General features: G+C 59.0%; 1 protein-coding gene and 1 long non-coding RNA gene across 3 annotated transcripts; one reads left to right on the top strand and one right to left on the bottom strand.

Moving 5' to 3' along the window:
* Positions 1–2526: 2526 nt before the first annotated feature.
* Positions 2527–5433, bottom strand: LOC122893256. Of its 2 annotated transcripts, none has more exons than XR_006381604.1 (3): positions 3708–4774; positions 3386–3568; positions 2527–3045 (listed from the first exon to the last, which is right to left on the bottom strand). It is a non-coding gene; the product is annotated as an uncharacterized LOC122893256 (long non-coding RNA). The 2 variants fall into 2 exon arrangements; XR_006381605.1 differs by lacking the exon at positions 2527–3045 and adding an exon at positions 5345–5433 and having other exon boundaries at positions 3193–3568; positions 3708–3767.
* A 956-nt stretch (positions 5434–6389) lies between these two features.
* DIO3 (iodothyronine deiodinase 3) lies at positions 6390–8550 on the top strand. Its single transcript, XM_044229949.1, has one exon. It carries the CDS (start codon positions 6606–6608, stop codon positions 7518–7520), a length of 915 nt encoding a protein of 304 aa, XP_044085884.1. The 5' UTR covers positions 6390–6605; the 3' UTR covers positions 7521–8550.
* The last annotated feature ends 10390 nt before the right edge of the window (positions 8551–18940 follow it).

Below are 18940 nucleotides of genomic sequence, written 5' to 3'. Positions count from 1 at the left end.
GTGCAAACCTAAAAGGCCTATCTGAACGCAATTATTGAGGACAGAGAGGATCTGGGGGGGCCGAAAGGCTTCACAGAGATGGGCTTCTGTGAGGAGGAAACCCCAGCTTATGGGCCAGGCTGTATCCAGGCGGCATTCCAGCAGGCCCCTTTGTGGGGAAGAAGCGGACCAAGCTGGACACAGGCTCCTGGAGCAGCCCAGAGCAGGAGCTCCCGGCCACCCCCAGGAGCCGTTCTAACACGAGCGCACTGTGCCCAGGCTGTGGTGGGCTCGGTGCCGGCTGCCACTGTTACGGACAGCATCCCCATGCACCCAGCTCGATCCCAGAGGCTGTGCACACATGTCCACACTTTTCCCACAACCACTCTTCTGCGAGGTAGGGCTGAAAGTTCTGCCCATTTCACAGATGACCAAGATGGAGGCACAGAGAGTTCCAGTAACTTGCCCGGGATCACACAGCTTGGCTGTGGCAGAGGGAGTGTGCAGATGGAGCCTCAGGGACTAGCCTCTCCTGCCTTTTGTGTCCTTCACCCACTCCAGAAGGTCTGATGGAAGATGAGGAGCCATCTGGGCCTGCGTGTAGAGGGAGACCCAGGGCTCCCTCTCCCTGAGCCAGCCTTCCCCGCCCCAGGCCCCCGGCCAGGCTTGGTGGGGGCTCCCGGGGGACAGACAGCGAACTTGACTCACTCTGTATGCCCAGAATGGCCGTGAGAGCCTGGCTTGGACCAGGACTTCAGGGTGGGAAAGGAACAAAGGTTCAGGAGGACGCTGTCAGCCTCAAACAGCACCAGCAGTGGCCACACCGTGGCTTCCCCAGAGACCGGCCACGGCGCCCCGGGGCCCCTCTTCCCTCCCAGCTGCTCTCTCCCCGCCCGCCAGCCTCAGCCTCCTCTCCTGGGACTGGCACACAGCCCTGGGGCGTCCGCGCCCTGACCATCCTGGGACTCGGAGACGGAGGCCAGCCCGGCCTGAGAAGCAGCAACACTGGGAGGGCGACCGGCTCGGCCACACGCGCAGCAGGGCGCTTGGCACGGCCTGATGGGCATTTTTAGCCTTGGGATACTGGGACTCACAACCACTCAGGTTTAACATGGGGGAGGATCCCAGGGCCGTGTGGGGGACACACAGGTGTCACGGTGTCCCCCGTGGGAAGCAGACCCTTCCTCGCGTCACCATTTCGCCTCCCGTGGCTTCCCACAACAGGCTTGAAATGCACCTTGGACCGAGGCTGACAACAAATTAGCCGACGCGCACGCACACAAACCCCCCACGCACACACGCGCGCGGCACAGTCCCACACACACAATGCGTTCATGACTCGGGCTCCCCTCTCAGCTGAGAAAATGGAGGCTCAGAGAAGCAAAGGGACTTGGGGTGTCTCTCGGCCGGCTGGTCGCACCCCACCTTGTTCCAGGGACGGTCAGAAACGGACACTGCAGATCGGCCAGCCTCAGCGGTCCACAGGGAGGCCGCCCCGACGCGAGAAGCCCAGCACCCCTCTGGCCCCAGGAAGGGCCATGCACCCACGGGGGACCTTTGGCAGGCACCGGCTCCCCTCCCCTACCCCGGAGGGACCTGGCCGCACACCAGGGAGCAGGGGGGGCTGTCGGTTGGGGCTGTAGTCACAGCAGGAACACTGGTGCCCAGGGTTTGAGGAGGGGGTGGGCCGAAACGTGAGGGCCCAGAGTTGTGGCAAGGGGCTGGGCACGCGAAAGAAAAGCTGGGGCCAAGTAACAAGGCCAGAGATGCGGTCCACCCTCCGGCGGGGGTCTCACAGCCCCAGAGCAGCACGCAGGGGCAGGACAGGTCCTACGATACTTCCTTGAACCTTCCGGAGTTGTGGAGGGGCCAGCACAGGGAAGGCACTGGGAAGTAACCTCCCAATTCCCTTGCAGTATGGGTGAGACCCAATGGGTGGGACAGGACATGCCCAGGTCACACAGCAGGTGGCCTGACTGTCCCCTTCAGGGCTCTCTCCTCCCCTTGGCCAAGAGCCCCAGACCTCTAACCCCGGAATGCTACCCAAACCCTTGCCCATCCAGGCCCTGGGGCCCTCCCGAGCTCTCAGTGCCCAGCTCCCAACCTGCCCAGCCACCTCGGGAGCTCAACCAACTCTCCCGGTCCTACCTTCCACCCCCCGGGAGGGGGGCCAACAGGGGCGGAAGGGGTGTGGACACCTGCTGTCTTAAGGACCCTTCTAAGAGCAGACAGAGCAGCAAGCCCACAGCCACCGGCCCCCTGTCCAGCCCAGCCCAGTGGAAGGAAGTTGGGAAAGAAGTGATTCTGGAAGCAAATGATATGTGTGAGCACAGGAGGGGAGAATGCCCACGGCACGGCCTGTTCGCCTTGGAAGGGAAACGGGCTGGCCCCGTGGCCAGCAAGGCCTCCCCGGGCCCCAACTGCCTAAATGCCCTACCTCATTCCCAGCCGCCAGTAGGAAAAAGGGCAGAATGAAATGCCTTGGAATTCTCCGGAAACAAGTCTCCAGTAAGTCCACGCCACACTCATGCACTCATTTCACGAAGGTTTATTGGGCTTCTCCTGGGTGCTGGGAGCAGGTCCCTGGGAAGGATCCAGCTGGGCCCACCTGGGGCAGGCAGGGGGGAAGTAGCAGCAGGGACAGGCGGGGACCCAAGGTGCAGCCCAGCCCTCCTGAGGCTCAGTGCTTCGGGAATGCCCAGGGGTGAGGACACAGGAGGGCTGGGAGGACAAGGGAGGTCCCAGCTCCCTCTGGGGGTGGGGCAAGCAGAGCATAGGCAGAGGGGAAGGAGTGGCGGAGGAGGGGGAAGGAGAGCCACCGGGAGGGAGCACAGAGGGAGCACGTGGGAATTCCCGAGGCCTGTGGAAGGCTACTGGGAATTCCAGTAGCCACGGAAGGCTGAGGCCCTGGCAGCTGAGTCACCACGAGGGTGGGCAAGGGCTCGGACACCACACACCTGGTTCTCTGCCACTTTGGCCGGTACGTGGCTGGCCCACTCCTCCTGCCGCGCTGCCCAGCCTGCTCCAGTGGGAAGTCTCAGCAGCCTTCTCCCTGGTCCCTGGGAGCTGCTCACCAGGAGAAAAAGGGAGGCTGTGCCCATTCACCCACCAAGCCCCATACAGGGCACTGTGGGGGAGGGCTCAGAGCCTGGGCAAACACTGCCCAGCCCCTCCCTTGCCCGGGGAGACAGCCCTGTGAGAATGGCCTGGGAAGCGAGAAGGCCACCCAACCCTCCCTTGGCTGAGCCAAGCCCTCTTCGCCTGTCCCCTCCCCCCACCCCCTTTCAAGTTGCTCCTGGACACCAGATGGACCCAGTTCAACTTGTCCTTCCTTTTCCTTCCCCCGCCCGCCCCCTGCTGGAGCTGTGAGAGGGCAGGCGGGAAGGGGGGACAGGCAGAGCCATACCCAGAGGCTTGGGGAACAGCCCCAGTGCCCACTCTGGTGACCCCAGCGTGCAGCCTGCCAGGCCCACGGGGCCAGGTCTCTGGGCCTTGGACCCAGACTCTCACTGCTGACCCCCAGGACAGGTCAGCACAGGAGGAGCAGCTGGTAGGAAGGGCCAGGTCCAAGGCAAGCTGGTGTTCCACCCTGGGGAAAGGGAAAGAAGAGAGAGTGGGGGCTCTTGGGGAGGCGAGAGAATTTAGGAGAGGGAGAAGAGAGAAATGGAGTAGAAGTTGCCACGCCTGGGCCTGGCTTCTAAAGGCATGGACCTTGAGTCTGTCCTCACCTGCACGGGAGGCAGTGGGAGCCAGACGGGCCTGATCACCTTGTCCAATGTCCTGGAACCCTGAGATATGGAGTACAGCGTGTCGGCCCAAGAAACAAACAGAGCCCCGGAGGCAGCGACAGCCCTAGGGACAAGTGCTGCTCTCCCGAGCCTCCCTGGGGCTGGAGGCAGTGTGGGGTCAGGGTGGCTGGGAGGGCCGGCTGGCAGAGCAGACAAGGAGGACCGGTCCCCCACGTGCCCCAGCCCACTCCTTCCACACGCCCACCAGCCCCAGCAACCAGCAGCATCCCCACCAGGTCCCAGGCAGCACAAAGGGCTCTCCCAGCCCCAAGTGGCTTTTTCATTTTCTGAAACTCAAATATGGGATGGGGGAGGGCTGCCCCATGGCCCTGTCCCAGCTTCTGCCTGGGTGGGAGCAGGGCACAGGTCCTAGACTGGCACCCTCACCAAAGAAACCAAGGAATAGGGGCTTGAAAGTTTTGCCAACCAAAGTTGGCATTCCCCTTGCCCCTGCCCAGGAGGGGCACCCCAGACCGCCAAACCCCTCTCAGACCCTTGCCAAGCAGGAGGCTTCTCTCCGCACATACCCCTGAGAGGGGAGCAAGGCAAAGAAAGGAAACAATTTGCCAACTCAGAGGTGCCCTGGAGAAGGGGGGGGGGCAGACAGGTTGGACCGCCCCCCCCCTTCCAGTCAGGTTTGGCTCAGGGAGAATTCCTAACCCTTACTGAAGGACCCCTACCCAGGGGGGGGGAGGGTAGTGCCAGGAGGCTGAGAAAAGCTGGGACTAGGCTGGCTTTCCTCCAGCGGGGAGATCCTGGACTGTGCAGTCTCCAATCCCTGAGCCGACAACAGAGAAATCGCCAGGCTGGGAGAAAGAGAAGGGGGGCTACATTCAAGTGCCCCCCACCTTCCTCTCTGGGTCTTGAGCTGCTGAAGCCACTGGTCCAGCGGGAAACTTACGCGGCAAAGGGGCCCACTAGGGTCGCGAAAACTGGAGAGGAGGACCTCCGCCCAAGGCGGGGCGTCTACCCCCGCGCCCGCGGGGTCCCGCTGGCCCCCGGGTGGGGGCTCCTTGCGCGGCAGTTGACTTCTCCAGCCTCGTTCCCTCACCGCCGCCCTCGCCACCGTCGCCGCTGCCACCGGGAGCGATTCGCCCTCGCCCTATCCAGCCCAGCGAGCGAGCTCCCACCTCGGCCACCCGCGCGAGCGCTGTCTCTGTCCCGGGAAGAAGTTAGGAGCTGGTCCCCGAGACGCGCAGCGCACGGGACGCAGGCAGCGGTGGCCCCGGGACTCGGCCACCGCCGCCCCAGAGAAGTCCCGGCGACTGCGAGGGCGTACCGGGAGGCTTCATTCCCCAGACCCGGTACAAATCGCTTGCGACCGGGCCCGGGCCTCGCCCCGGAGGGCAAGGCGGACCAAGGCGAAGCGGGGCTTGCTCCCAGCTTCGGGGACCCCAGGTCAGGGCACTTCCCCGCCCCGCCGCCTCTGCGCACGAGTCGCCCGCCCGGCGCCGGACGCAGCGAGGAATCAGAAGGTCGCTGACTCGGCGGCCGGGCGGACGAGGGCCCCACGGAGTTGGGGAGTTGCCCCGCACCCCTAAAAGCCTCAACACACATTCTCGGTTGAAAGTACGCACTTTACGCGTCCGGGCGCCTCCGCGGTGAGTCGAGCTGCCGCGCTCGGGGTCGGCGAAGGTGGCTCAGCTCGGGCGCTCCAGTCTCGACGTTCCCGGGGCAGAGAGCAACGTCCGGGGACGCACGGGACGGGTGCGCCCGGCGGCCGGGGCTGCGCCGGGCGAGGAGAGCGGCGAGAGGGGAGCGCTTCGGCGTTCAGGCAACAGCTACCCCTAGTGGGAGAGCCGCCGGGGCCGCCGCCGCCCCACGCCCGCTGCCCCGCGCCCCGCGCCCGCTGCGCCCCGCGCCCAAAGCGCTCCCGGACCCGCTGGGGCGCAGGCCCGGCGCCGCTTTCCCCAGCCCTCCCCGTCTCCGGCGCCGGGCGCTAAGCGGCCCTCGGGCCCTGCCCTCCGCACCTCCCCGCGGCGCCCGGGAGGCCGCTGACCCGAGAAGAGCGGCGCCGAGCCGGGACGAGATGGGACGGGGCGGGCGCGGCCGGGACGGCGCGCGGCGGCCCCGGGCAGCGGCGGGGGGCGCCGAACGCGGTGTGCGTGGCGGGGCGGTGCGGGGGGCGGCCGTGTGCGAGGCGCGAGTGTGAGCGCGCGCGGGAGGCGAGCGGGCGGGCGGGCTCCGGGAGGCGAGCGGCGCCCGCGGGCGAACAGGGAAGGCGGCGGGGGCCCAAAGTTGCCTCCTCGCGGGTCCGCGTCCCCGGCGGGGCGGGAGCCGGGGCCGGCAGAGCGGCGGCCGCGGACCCGGGCTCCCGCGGCACCTGGGCAGCGGCCCCGCACGAGCAGCAGCGGCGGGGGCGGCGTTGGCGGCGGCGCGCGGGAAGCGAACCGGAGCTCCGGCGCGGCGCGGCGGCCGCCGGGGAGCTCCGCTCAGGTGCGCGGCGAGAGGGGCGCGGGCCGGAGGCGGGCCTCCAGGACCGAGGCCGCGCGCAGCGCTAGCGCCAGCCGGAGCCGGAGGATCTCCCCGGCGGACGCCTGGGTCCCTGGTCCAGCTCCCGTCCCGGGTGGCAGCAGCGACCGGGGTCCGCCGCCCCCGAGAGCGCGCTTCGGGGGCCCGGCCCCGCCCCCGCCGGCCCCTGACGGGGCCGCTCCGCGACCCCCCCCCTCCCGGCTGCCTGCGCCCGCCCTCGGCCCCAGATTTCTAAGGCATTGGCCACGCCGCTGGGTGATCCCTCCGGGCTCAAGTTGCAAGGGGGCGGGCCCGGGCCGGAGGTGGAGTCTCCCGCCAATTGAAGCCTCGGCTATAAATCGAGCTCCCCGTACAGCCAAAGCCCAGATGCCGCGCCAGGCCACCCCGAGGTTGGTGGTGGGTGAAGGTAGCGGGTCCCAGGGGGCTTCGGGGGCTGCAGCCACCATGCTCCGCTCCCTGCTGCTTCACTCCTTGAGGCTCTGCGCCCAGACGGCCTCGTGCCTCGTGCTCTTCCCGCGCTTCCTCGGCACGGCCTTCATGCTCTGGCTTCTGGACTTCCTGTGCATCCGCAAGCATTTCCTGGGCCGCCGCCGCCGGGATCAGCCCGAACCTGCCGTGGAGCTCGACAGTGACGGCGAGGAAGTGCCCCCCGACGACCCGCCTGTCTGCGTGTCCGATGACAACCGCCTGTGCACCCTGGCATCGCTGAAGGCCGTTTGGCACGGCCAGAAGTTGGATTTCTTCAAGCAGGCGTATGAGGGCGGTCCAGCGCCCAACTCCGAGGTGGTCCTGCCCCATGGCTTTCAGAACCAGCACATCCTTGACTACGCGAGAGGGAACCGCCCGCTGGTTCTCAATTTCGGCAGCTGCACCTGACCACCGTTCATGGCGCGCATGAGCGCCTTCCACCGCCTGGTCACCAAATACCAGCGCGACGTCGACTTCCTCATCATCTACATCGAGGAGGCCCACCCCTCGGATGGCTGGGTCACCACGGACTCCCCCTACAGTATCCCGCAGCACCGAAGCCTGGAGGACCGGGTCAGCGCCGCCCAAGTACTGCAGCAAGGGGCGCCCAGCTGCTCCCTTGTCCTGGACACCATGGCCAACTCCAGCAGCTCGGCCTATGGGGCCTACTTCGAGCGCCTCTATGTAATCCAGAATGGCACCATTATGTACCAGGGTGGCCGCGGCCCGGACGGCTACCAGGTGTCTGAGCTGCGCACCTGGCTGGAGCGCTATGAGGAGCAGCTGCGCGGCGCTCAGCCCCGCCGAGTGTAAACAACCATGGGCCAATTGGCTGAACTTGGCAGGCCATGCCTTCGAGCCTTCGAGCCTTCGAAGCCCACGTGCAAATGCCCCCCCAAACAAGTCGGGTGTGCAGAGGGCCCCATGACACAGATGTGCTGAGCCAGGGATCGCCTGCTGGGTCTGCGCCCCCAGCCAAGGCACCTGAAAATTCTCCCTCGCCTCCCCGGACTCTGATGCTGTGACTGTCCCTCACCTGCACCTGCCTGGCTGGCTCGAAATCCCCCTTCTGAGTGTGGGATGCCACCTTTGCCTGGGTTCTCCCCTCCCCCACTCGTCCCCGCGGAGGCCCCTGCCTCTCAGACCCCCTCCCCAGAGAGAAGAGCCACTGTGCCTTCAGCCAGGTGCAGCAGCCCTCCGGGAGAGTCTCTGGCCTGCCAGCAGAGCCTGCCGCTCGCTCCAGGCGCCTGGCACCCACACCTGTCGTTGGCAGGGAGGGGGCGCTCTGCTCTGTTTGTGTCTATTTCTTGTCCCTGAGTTGGGAGTAGGGGCTTGGGCTGGGGAAGGGTGGCCAGGGTTCCCCCCCCTTATTTTGGGTGCTCAGGAGCCCCACTGCTGATGACGAGCTGTCTCTAACTGGTCTTGACCACGAGCCGGTTCTGAATTGCAGAGGGCTCGCAGCAGCGCCTGAAACTAGGGAGGAAAAGTACTCTGGGCTTCCGGGAGGAAAGCGCCACACAGGTGGTCCAAGAGGGGGGCTGGGGGTACTGTTCGGGACCAGAGGAAGCCGGCTTGAGAGGCACTGGCGAGGTTCGCAGCGCCCCAGGGAGAAGGAAGAGGCTGGGACTCCTGGGAAACGGGGTGTGGGTGGAGGAGTCCGCGAGAAAAGAGAGAAGGGGAGCGCATGGAGACCCCAAGTGAGGGGTCTCCTGGGCAGAGCTGCCGGCTGTGGGGCCAGGAAGGGGGAGGCCCCTGATTCGAAGGCCATTTTTGAGTGTTTTGCTGGAAATACTCTCTGTATATAAACTTCTTTTACGCTACAATAATAAAAGCTTGAAGTAAACTGCTTTCGCATTGCCTTTGGTCCCTTTATTTTTTTTTTTTTTTCTCTTTCCTCTGAATAGCGGCAGGAATTAAACACAAATCTCTCCCTCGCGTCCCCATAGTGACCCTGGGGGGAAGGGTGGCTGGAAGGAGCCGGCGCTGGCAGGGGCGCGGGAGGGCAAGGAATATGTAAAGGGACGGTGCGGGTGCCCAGGAGTGTACACACGCACGCGCACACTCACGGTGGAGTATGTGGGGTCGGCAGAGAAACCGACAAACCGAGCCGGGCGGGGTCCTGGAAGGAGGCGGGAGAGGCGAGGGGGTCCTTACTTGCCGCGGCGCGCTTGCGCTCACGCGCAACCACAGCTGCCCCTGCAGCCGCGCGTCTAACTTCTCCGACGGTCCCATGGGGTGGGGGAGGGGCGGCGTGGAGGATGAGGGGGGCTACGGGCACTCCGGGACTGCGCTCCCGACCACCGCGGGCGCCTCCGCACACCTGGCTCCTCCCTGGCCCCCTTCCCGCACCTGGCTCCTCCCTCGCCGGGTTCCCGCACCCCGCTCCTCCCTTAGCCCCCTTCCCGCACCTGCAGAATCGTCTCTCCCTCCCCTGCAATCCCCGCCTGGCTGCGGGGGTCCTCGGGAGGTGAGACAAGCGAAGCGCACGATGGCGGTGGGAGGGGAGACGGGGAAGGGCTGGCGGGCAGCGCCACCACTCCAGCGCAACACCTCCTGCGGGGCGGGGGCGGAGCGGGGTGAGCCCCCTGCCCGGGACACCCCACCTCCTGCGCCTCCTTCGCGTCCCCAAGTTCGAGCCAGACCTCGACACCACCACCCGCGACGCGCTCGGTACTGGAAAGTGGAGAAGGCGAGCGAGATGGAAGAGAGGACCGAGCCCGGGAAGAGGGGGACGCCTGTGGCCGGGCCGGGGGCTGGTGGGCAGGGGGCCGAGGCGTTTGGCACCGCTCTGCGTCCGCAGTCCGTACGGGCGCTGCCGCGCAATCCCGGCCCTCACTGGGTCCCTCGCTGCTCCCTGGGGGAGGGCGACGCTGCCAGCACGGGATGAGCGCGGCCCCCTCCCCCTCTGCTAGCGACACCTGGAGCGGAACAGTGGGGGGCGGGGGTGCAGAAGCGAGGGCTGAGGCGGGAGTCTGCAGGTCGCCAGTGGGGTAAGCGGGGCAGCCCAACTTCTCCCGCCCGGGAACCCAGGCCCGTCCGGGTCTCGGGATGGAAGGAGAGAGTGCTAGTGACCGCCTGTGTGTGGGCAGCGCGCGTGTGAGAGGGGGTTCTGCAGGGGTGAGGGGGGATGCAGCAGGAGGGTGAAAGAGGCCCCTGCTCCACCAACGCCGCCTCCAATTCCGCGCCCAACCCCCACGATGCTCCTCTGTGAAAAGTTTTTGGAACTGACACCCTGAGCTGGGATTTTATTTATTTATTTATTTGTTGCTTTAAAAGTATTTAAATTTAAAAAAAAAACTTTTAAGAAAAAATTGGCACAGATGGTATTTCTGCATCTCTTCCCCTCCCCCACCGCGCGCTGCGTCTCACCCCAAAACCCCCAGGAAGAATCCTGAACCCGCCGCAGAGACGAGGCTGGGCGCCGGGGAGGGCCTCTCCTGAGCTCGGCAGGCGCTGCAGGCGCTGGCCAGGGTGGGGACTTGGTGGCCCGGAGGCAGCGCAGGCCGGCCCGGGAGCACCCGCAGCCGCCGCCGGACCCCACAGCCTGCTGCAGCACCTCCTTGTCCGGTCCCGCCTTTTGGGGGTCTTGCCGGACGCGCTGTGCGACCTCCCTTCCCGGCGGAGCCTGCACCCCGCCCGCGCACCCGGCCGGGTCTGGCTTCCTGGAGCGAAACTCGGAGCACTGGACGCTCGGACCAGCCGGAGCTCCTGTCACTGCCCACGCGGCCGGCTGGCTCCCGGCTCCAGGGGGTTCCAGCACACACACACCCCAAACACACACACTTTCCTTCTTTCTCTTCTCCCTCCCACTCTCCCTTCGTCCCCTTCATCTTCCCCTTTCTCTCTTCCTTTTCCCTCGTGTCTTCCTTTCCTTTCTTTTCTTCTCTCTCTTTCTTTAAAAGCTCTCCTTCTTACAAAAATAGTGCGTGCTCATCGAGGAAAACTCAGAAGAGTCAGGAGAAAATAAAACCAACCCAAGGTAACCTCAGGGTGTGAGCACTTTCAAACATGCCTCTCCCTATCCCCCCCCCATATTTGTAAATATATATTTTAATAACAAGAGCAGGATTATTGTAGCCTGACATTAATTTTTGACTCCTGGTACCCTCTTTCCGTGTCAATAAATAAGTCAGGAATGAAACCACTGCCCCACCAGCAAAGGGACAGCCAGGGATGGCTCCAGGGGGCTTGGGGTGTGAGGCAGTTTTCATTATTATAAACAGAATCGCAGAGAGCATGGGGTGCACGCAGCCCCCTGCTGCTTTACCCCACGGGAACATTCTTTACAGGGGAAATCGCTAGGTCAAAACACATGCACACCTTGGAAGATGTCTGGTTTGCCAGATCTTGCATAACTGCCTTCCAGAAATTCTACTTGATTCCCCGTGCTGTCTCTTTATTTTTAAGTGAAAAATATGAAGCTAATACATAAGTCCATTCTCGGTAGTAAATTTTAAATACAGAAGAAGGGGGATGAGAAAGAATAAGCTTCACTTAGAGCAGGATTTTTCAAACTGAAACAGATTTTCCAAACTGATTTCAGGACCCAGCAGAGGGTCATGAAATCAACTTAGCAAATCAAGGAAAGCATTTTGTAAGAATGAGATAGGGGAATACAATGTAACCACCAGCATACCTTTCACCTAGGCTGATATGCTTTCCTGAAACTTCTGTTTCAGGAGTGTGTGTGTGTGTGTGTGTGTGTGTACAAGATGGCTGATGTGAAATGTATTTCTCCCTGAAGGAGGGATCAGAAATGTTGGGAAATGTTGAAAGCCAATGCTTCAAAGTTCCCATTCAACAGGGATAGCCCCTGTGAACTGTTGGGTGTTTCCTTCCAGAATCTCCCTCGCCTACTGACAATGGTATATGAGTACATTCCCAGATATAGGTTCCATAATCAGGATCACGATGCACAGTGCTTGATGGCCGCCCCCGCCACCCCCACACACCTTTCTCCTGCCAGTCCCTATCCAGCACCCTTTACCCATCCATACATCAGGTCCAAGCAGCTCCATGCCTGCAGGGTAACTTGGGCCAGACCCGTGGGAGGCCTGTGCCCATGCCCCGGCCTCGGGAGACACTCTGCCCTCAAGGAAGTCTGGATCAATGGGGATGAGAGGCTGAAACAGACATTGTTCTTACTGGGTTTTAGGGGTTTTTTTAAAGATTTATTTATTATTTGAGAGTAAGAGAGAACATGGTAGGAGGAGCGCAGAGGGAGAGGGACAGAGACTCTTAAGCAGACTGTGCACTGAGCATGGAGCCCTGTGGGAGAAGGGGGCTCCATCTCACAACCCTGAGATCATACCCTGAGGTGAAAGCAAGAGTCAGATGCTTAACTGACTGAGCCGCCCACGCACCCCCATTGTTCCTTCCTTACCATCACCATCATCCCCATGATTAGTGTTTCTTAGGTCCACAGTCAGCTCAGAAACATGGTTCAGGGACAGGGAGGAGGGGCATTAGAAGAGTTCATAAAGAGGGTCTCATTTGCCCCTTGAAGCCATAAGTGTCTCATCTCCAAAGACAGAGGGAAAGACATCCTTGGTGCAAAGTGCATGGAGGCCAAGAAGGGAAGTTGTGTTCAGAGAGCAGGAAGCCACCCATGTGGCTTTAAAGCAGAGGAGGTCGTGGTGGAGGAGGAGGGCCAGTGAGGAGGGTTGGGGCCACCATGGGAGCCTAGGCCACAGCTTGAGGTCTCTGCTGAGCCTTAGGAATGGGAACCTCAGACAAGAAAGCAGGGAAGTCAGAGGGAGAGGAGAAGGAGCAGCAGACACATGGGGTTGGGGATGAGGGGGCCTGACGTCCATCCACCACTGATAGAGGGCCAGGGGCACCTGCGGGAGTCAGGCTGCCATCTGTCCTTGACCCAGTAACTGTTCTCTAGGCATCTACCTGCAGAAGGTGGTCAGACTATTGGGCACAGAGGGAGGGAGGTACCAGGTGACCATGGCCTCTGCCTCATGCCGTGCAGACACCCCTCTGCAGAGAAGTGATGCCCCAAACCATGAGGCGACCCACACATGAGATAGTGAGAAGTGATATCTGAATGCTTGCTTGAGGGGCCAGGCCCTGGGCAAGGGGCTGTATCACGATTGTTCAATTCAGTCACCCTAACAACCCTCTTAAATAAGTACAATTATTAGCCTCATTTCACTGATACACAAACTGAGGCTTGGCCTGGTCAGAGATGGCTGGGCCAAGGTGTTTCGGGCTGAATTGGGTTCCTCCCCAAAATCTGAATGTCGAAGTCCCTAGTACCTTCGAATGTGACCTTATTTGGAGATCCGATCTTTAAAGAGCTTGAGTTAGGATGAGGTCGTTGGGGCGGGCCTTGATCCGGTATGACTGGTGTCCTTAAAAGAAGAGGAGATGGGGACCCAGACGCACAGAGGGACGGCCATGTGAGGACACAGGGAGAAGGCGGCTGTCTACATGCCAAAGAGAGAGGCCTCAGGAGAAACTCGCCCCACCGACACCTGCGTCTCAGATCTGCAGCCTCCAGACGTGTGAGAAATATTCTGTTGTTTCAGTGCACGCAATAATTTGTCACAGTAACCTTAGCAAACCAATACGGGCCACGGAATAGAAAATGGCATTGACCACAGGCCCCTCTTACCCCAGCGCTGGGGGTTAACACCAGGCTGTCCTGCATCCCCCAAGTGGCCAAAAAGCATCAGGGCGCTAGAGATCTCCCCGACCCAGACCCTTCCCTCCTCCTGTAGTTACATGAAAATGCAGCTTACAGGACGGCGGGTCTGAATTGGGCAGTGAGTGTGTGTGCTCTTTTTTAAATATCTGCAAAGACACACACACAGGCAGCTCTAGAAAAATCTACCCCGAGGAATTCACAGTAGCTGTCTCTGTGTGGGTGGGATTATGAGTGTTTTCTTACTTTCTTCTTGTTGCTTGTCTGTAGCCTGTGATTTTTCTGTAGTGAATGTGTATTGCTCTTATGACAGAAAAAATAAAACTAAAAACAGCAAAAACAGTGGCTGTGGCAAGTAGAAACCTGGAGGTGGGGAGGCCAGAGCAGATAGAGGACCTGGCTGGAGGTGGTGAGCTCAGGGCCAGGTTCCGGGGTGGGTGGTGGGAGAGCTGGGGGGCAGGGCTGGCACTAGAGACACTTGGGAGGGGGAAAAAGAGGAGTAAGGTTGCTGGGGGAAAAAAAAAAATCACAAGATACCCGATTATATTTGAATTTTAGGTAAGCAACAAATTTTTTAGTATAAGTATTCCCCAAATATTACATGTATATATAAATATATACATATTTATACTTTTAAAAGTTTTTTTTTTTAATTCATTGTTTCATTGAAATTCAAATTAAATCGGACATTTTGGGTTGTTTCTTTGTTTTAAATTTGATCATCCTAAGCTTGGATGGGGGGCAAAGGAGAACAATAGTGCAATCTCTCTGAGGCTCTGTTAGTGGGAACCTCGGAGGACAGAGGGCCTCAAAGCGTGGGATAGATAAACCCAAAACCTCTGGGACTCTCTCCCTCTTCCCCTCTGGCCAGACAGAGGCCCCCAACTTTCCTGAGACTGCATCTGGTGACCCAGAGCCAAGGAGGAATGACCACCAGCCCTGCCAGCTGATGATTTGTAGAGCCCAAAGCAAAATAAAAACATAGGGCCCCTTGTTCAAGAATAGGGGAAAGCACCATTAAAGGCATAAAATACGCAGCTTCTTCATTTCTTTCATGGTACCTCAGCTTGTTTCATTCCTATTTAATGGCATTATAAATAAAGAAAAATTAACATCTTCAATTATGTATTAGTCTGGGTCCTCCAGAGAAAGAGAGCCAACAGGATAGAGATTTACTTTAAGGAATGGGCTCACGTGACGATGGAGGCTGAGAAGCCTAGGATTTGCAGTTGGTAAGTCAGAGACCCAAGAGAACAATTAATGTAAGTTTTAGTCCAAGTGCAAAGGCCTGAGACCGGGAGTGCCAGCAGTGGAGGCTCCAGTCCGGGTCTGAGTCTGAAGGCCGAAGACCAACGGCCCAGCCCCAAGGCAGTCAGAGGGAGGTGGCAGCGCCTTTTGTTCCATCCAGGCCCTCTACTGATCAGATGAGGCCCACCCACATCAGGCAGGATGGTCAACTTCATGCAGTCTATTGCAAATGTTCCTCTCATCTCGAAACACTCTCACAGACACACCCAGAATAATGTTTGACCAAATATCTGGGCACCCCATGGCCTAGTCAAGCTGACGCAGAAAGTCAGCCCCCACAGATAGGCAGCCAGAGGTTACCCTTCCCTTCTCCAGCTTCAGATGCAGGTGAAAGAGCCTTGAAGTCACACATGGAACCACTGACATTACAACTTTGCCTTTCACGCGTGACCCTGCACATACATTTCATCCTCTCCAGAAAAGGGCAGATGCTACATGGAGTTGACTCACCTGTTTTTAGCTCCCTTCTTGGTGCGGGCACACTTTGCCCACATTCCTGGCCATCAGTTGGCTGATAAAAAAGGAGACAGGGCAAGAAAAGGAGCCACAAGGAGCCCAATCTTTCGCTTTCCACGGTGCCATCCCTCTGGGGGCCTGTGGCTCCCACCTTCCAGCACACATGCACCTTGACTTGCTCTGAGTCTCACGGAACTGGCACGTGCTGTGGGGTCACTGACCTCCATGCTCCTGGGGCATCACAAATGAGGAACAGCAGAGAACAGGGACGTACATGCCCCCCTCCCCGCTCCGCTCAAGCACATCCTCCAGGGTCCCATCCAGCAGCACTTAACAAAACACAATGCAAAGACAAAAATTATTCGGAATTTCAAGACAGTGACAGCAGAGCATTCAATCAAGAGCAGGGTCCTGCAAGGGAGGGGCACTGGACACTGGCCCAGGATGCTCACCTAGGAAGCCTCCCCGACCAGCAGTCCACACTTGCACGTAGCCTGCTCGCTCATACACGGGGGCAGCTCCTTCCGTGGGCAGAGGGGCCACGCTACGTTGCTCCCTGTTCTCCTGGAGGAGACTGAATCTCCATGGTGTTAGCCAATGTCCCCAGGATACATGCCTTCTGCCTCCAAAGCCATGCCTTTGGCTCTCCCCACTGCACTTGGCTGCTTCTAGGATGCCCAACCCCTTGCTGGCCATTCGTGTACCTGGGCTGGGGGCTGTGAAGATGGCAGGTGGATGCTCACCATCTCGGTGCCCAAAGACTCGGCTGACTCAGGCAGCCTGTGGCCAGAGGCAGAGTCAGGGGATAGAGCGATGGCTAGAAGAAGGTGCCAGGAAGAGGAGGGTACACATGTAAAGGCCAAGAAATGGCCCAGTGCAGCGTTCAGCCAGAGATACAGTGCAGGTGTGTGTTAGTGTGAGAGAGTGTGTAAGCACGTATGAGACGCATACACCTTCACACTCCAGACCCTCACTGAGCCGCCGGTACCCCCCAGGCCTGTACGAAGCACCAGGGAGAACTGGTCCCATCCTAACATCGTGACTGAGCTGGTCGGAGAGACAGAAACTAACAAGGCAGGAAGCCCGGGATTTGGGTAACGCAAGGGAAGGCTTCCTGGAGGAGGTGTATCATGAAGGATTAGAATCTCAGGTGGGAAGAGCCTCAGGGGTGGAAAGAATTACGTGTGCGGAGCCTTGGCAGCGAAAACATCCTGGCAGGTTTGGGCAACGGCAGTCAAGTCCATGGGGCCCCAGAGGGGGCAGACAGGGATGAGAGGTGAGGCCAGAAGGCCGTATGTGGATCTGGCGCTTTACCCTGAGGCTCTGGGGAGAGGCAGGAACGTGCCTGGGGGCAGGGAGGGTAAGGGTCAAGCCTCTGTCTAGGGCAGCTGTCCCTACCTGTGGCTGGAGCACCTGAAGAAAGATACTGGTCTCCAACCCTGTCCCAGCCACAGCCCTGCCCTTCCTGGCCTGAGCCTCTTCCCCTTGCCTCCACCCCTACCCTTGGGATGGCTGGACCCCGTCACACTGCTCTGGGGCTCCCTGAGCTCCCCGAATCCCCATGACCACTTTCTCAGCGTAAGCACTCAAGAGCTCTCCAATCCACTGACCACCTGTGTTGGCCGTTTGCACAGCAGTCTGCTGCGGGGACCCATCCTTCTCCACCGACACTGCAGAACGAGAAACCACAAAGGACCTCCTTATTCACTGGGTTCCAGGGAAGGTTCGCCTCCGGAAAAGTTCTGTTTGGGTGCAAGAGTTGGCATGCTTTTGTTCTTCCCAGATTTGTCTGTAAACCCAGTAGGACTCCGCACAAAACCCCAAGAGGGTCCTGGAGCTTATCCCAGCATCCACATGAAAGAGAAGGACCAGGATTGGCCAGAGAATTTTTGAAGAAGAAAGAATTGGAGGACACATTGAGCATCCATTCATTGCTTTGACAAATATTTATTCCAGATCACAAATGAGCCAGCCATGATTCCGCTCCCCAGGAAAAGACTCAGTAAAGTTCTGCCCAAACAGAGTACACACTCAGGTTGGGGGACAACAATCAGAAACAGATACGCTTTGGGTGGTAAGAGTCGACAAATCAATTTTGAATCCTAAAAAAGGCTGCAAGGAAAAATAAAGTCAGTGCTTCCCTCATGCATAGGGTCACCCCAACACCTAATGGCTTAAAGCAATAGCGTTCCCGTCATGTTCACAGGTCTGGAGGCTGAGTGGGCTCTGCTCCGCCGTCTTACCTAGAGCCTTTCAGACCACTGCAGCCAGATGGGAGCTGGGCTGGGGCAAATCAAAAGCTTCCTTACTCTTATTTCTGGTGACAGTGGCCAGCTGCCAGCTGAGGACTTCCCAGAACTGTGACTAAGATGCCTACCTGGGGTCTCTCCCTGTCACCTGGGTTTCATCTTATTAGGCAACTGGGATCCAAATTCGCACATCCCAAGAGAGTAAGGCAGAACTGCGTGGCCCTGTTACAACTTATGAAGTTACGTGGCATCACTCTGCAAACTCTGTCCAGGTAGTCACAGAAATCTATCTGCCTGCTGGAGGGGAAGAGACCCAGCCTCCCACCATGTAATAGAAGACGCGCCAAAGTCACACCCCGGAGTGGGCTACGTTGTCCTGTCTTTGGGAAAAATCGCAGCCAGGGTAAGGGAATAGAGCCATTTACAAAGTAATAATCAAAAAGCCAGGGAACAACCCAGGATAGACAAACAGACCCCAGAACAGAGCAGAGAGCCCAGGGAAAAGCTCATGCCGGTGTCTGGACACCAGAGATAAGGAAGGGGTGTCCATGATCAGGGGGCTGTAAGCACCAGTGGGGAGGAAATTACATTGTATCCTGTCATTCACACACACACACACACACACACACACAGAGAGAGAGAGAGAGAGAGAGAGAGAGAGATTGCCAGTGGGATAAAGACTTGAAGTGAAATGCAAACTGTTACAACTTTAGAAGACTAGTAAAAAAGTATCTCTGTCCCGCATTGAGATAGCACTTCACGCCCATTAAGATGGCTACTGTGGAAAAAAAAAAAAAAGCTGGAAGTAACAAGCGTTGGGTGTAGAGAGGGTGCAGAGAAATCAGAGCCCTCCTGCACTGTTGCTGGAATATCACGGTGCAGCCACGGTGGAAAACAGTATGGGGGTACCACAAAAATGATGCACAATGCGATCCACCAGCTCTACTTCTGGGCACATACTCAAAAGAATGAAAAGCGGGGTCTTAAATATGTATTTTCAGACCCATGTTCCTAGCAGCGCTATTCACAATAGCCAAAAGACAGAAGCCACCCAAGTGTCCACGGATGCATAAATGGGTAAATAAATGTGGTCAGTCCATACCACGAAATATTATTCAGCCTTTAAAAAGGAGGACAATTCTGACACCTGCTCCACCATGGACAAATCAGAGGACTTTATGCAAAGTGAGATAAGGAAGGCACAACAGCACAAATCCTGTGCGATTCCATTTGTATGCGGTCCGGGTCCCGAGAGGGCTCAGGTCCACTGAGATAGAAAGGGGAGCAGAGAGTTGGGGAGGGAGGGGGATGCGGAGCTAGCTGTTAAGTGGGGACAGAGTGTTGCTTCAGGGAGATGCAAAAGTTCTGGAGGTGGCTGGAGGTGACGGTCGCCCCACAGTGTTTACAGTGGTTAAGATGGTAAATTTTATATGTATCTTACCATCATTAAAATAGACATATGTGTACACACATGCAATTTAAAAAAAAAAAAAGATCTCAATGTTCTTAGGTTGGGGAAATTTTCTTATTTAAAAAGGGGAAAAAAACACATAAAGGAGATAATATAA

The sequence above is a fragment of the Neovison vison genome, chromosome 13, assembly GCF_020171115.1.
Source record: "Neovison vison isolate M4711 chromosome 13, ASM_NN_V1, whole genome shotgun sequence".
NCBI classification, from domain to species: Eukaryota; Metazoa; Chordata; class Mammalia; order Carnivora; family Mustelidae; genus Neogale; species Neogale vison.
This window is presented reverse-complemented; position numbering and strand designations above follow the sequence as displayed.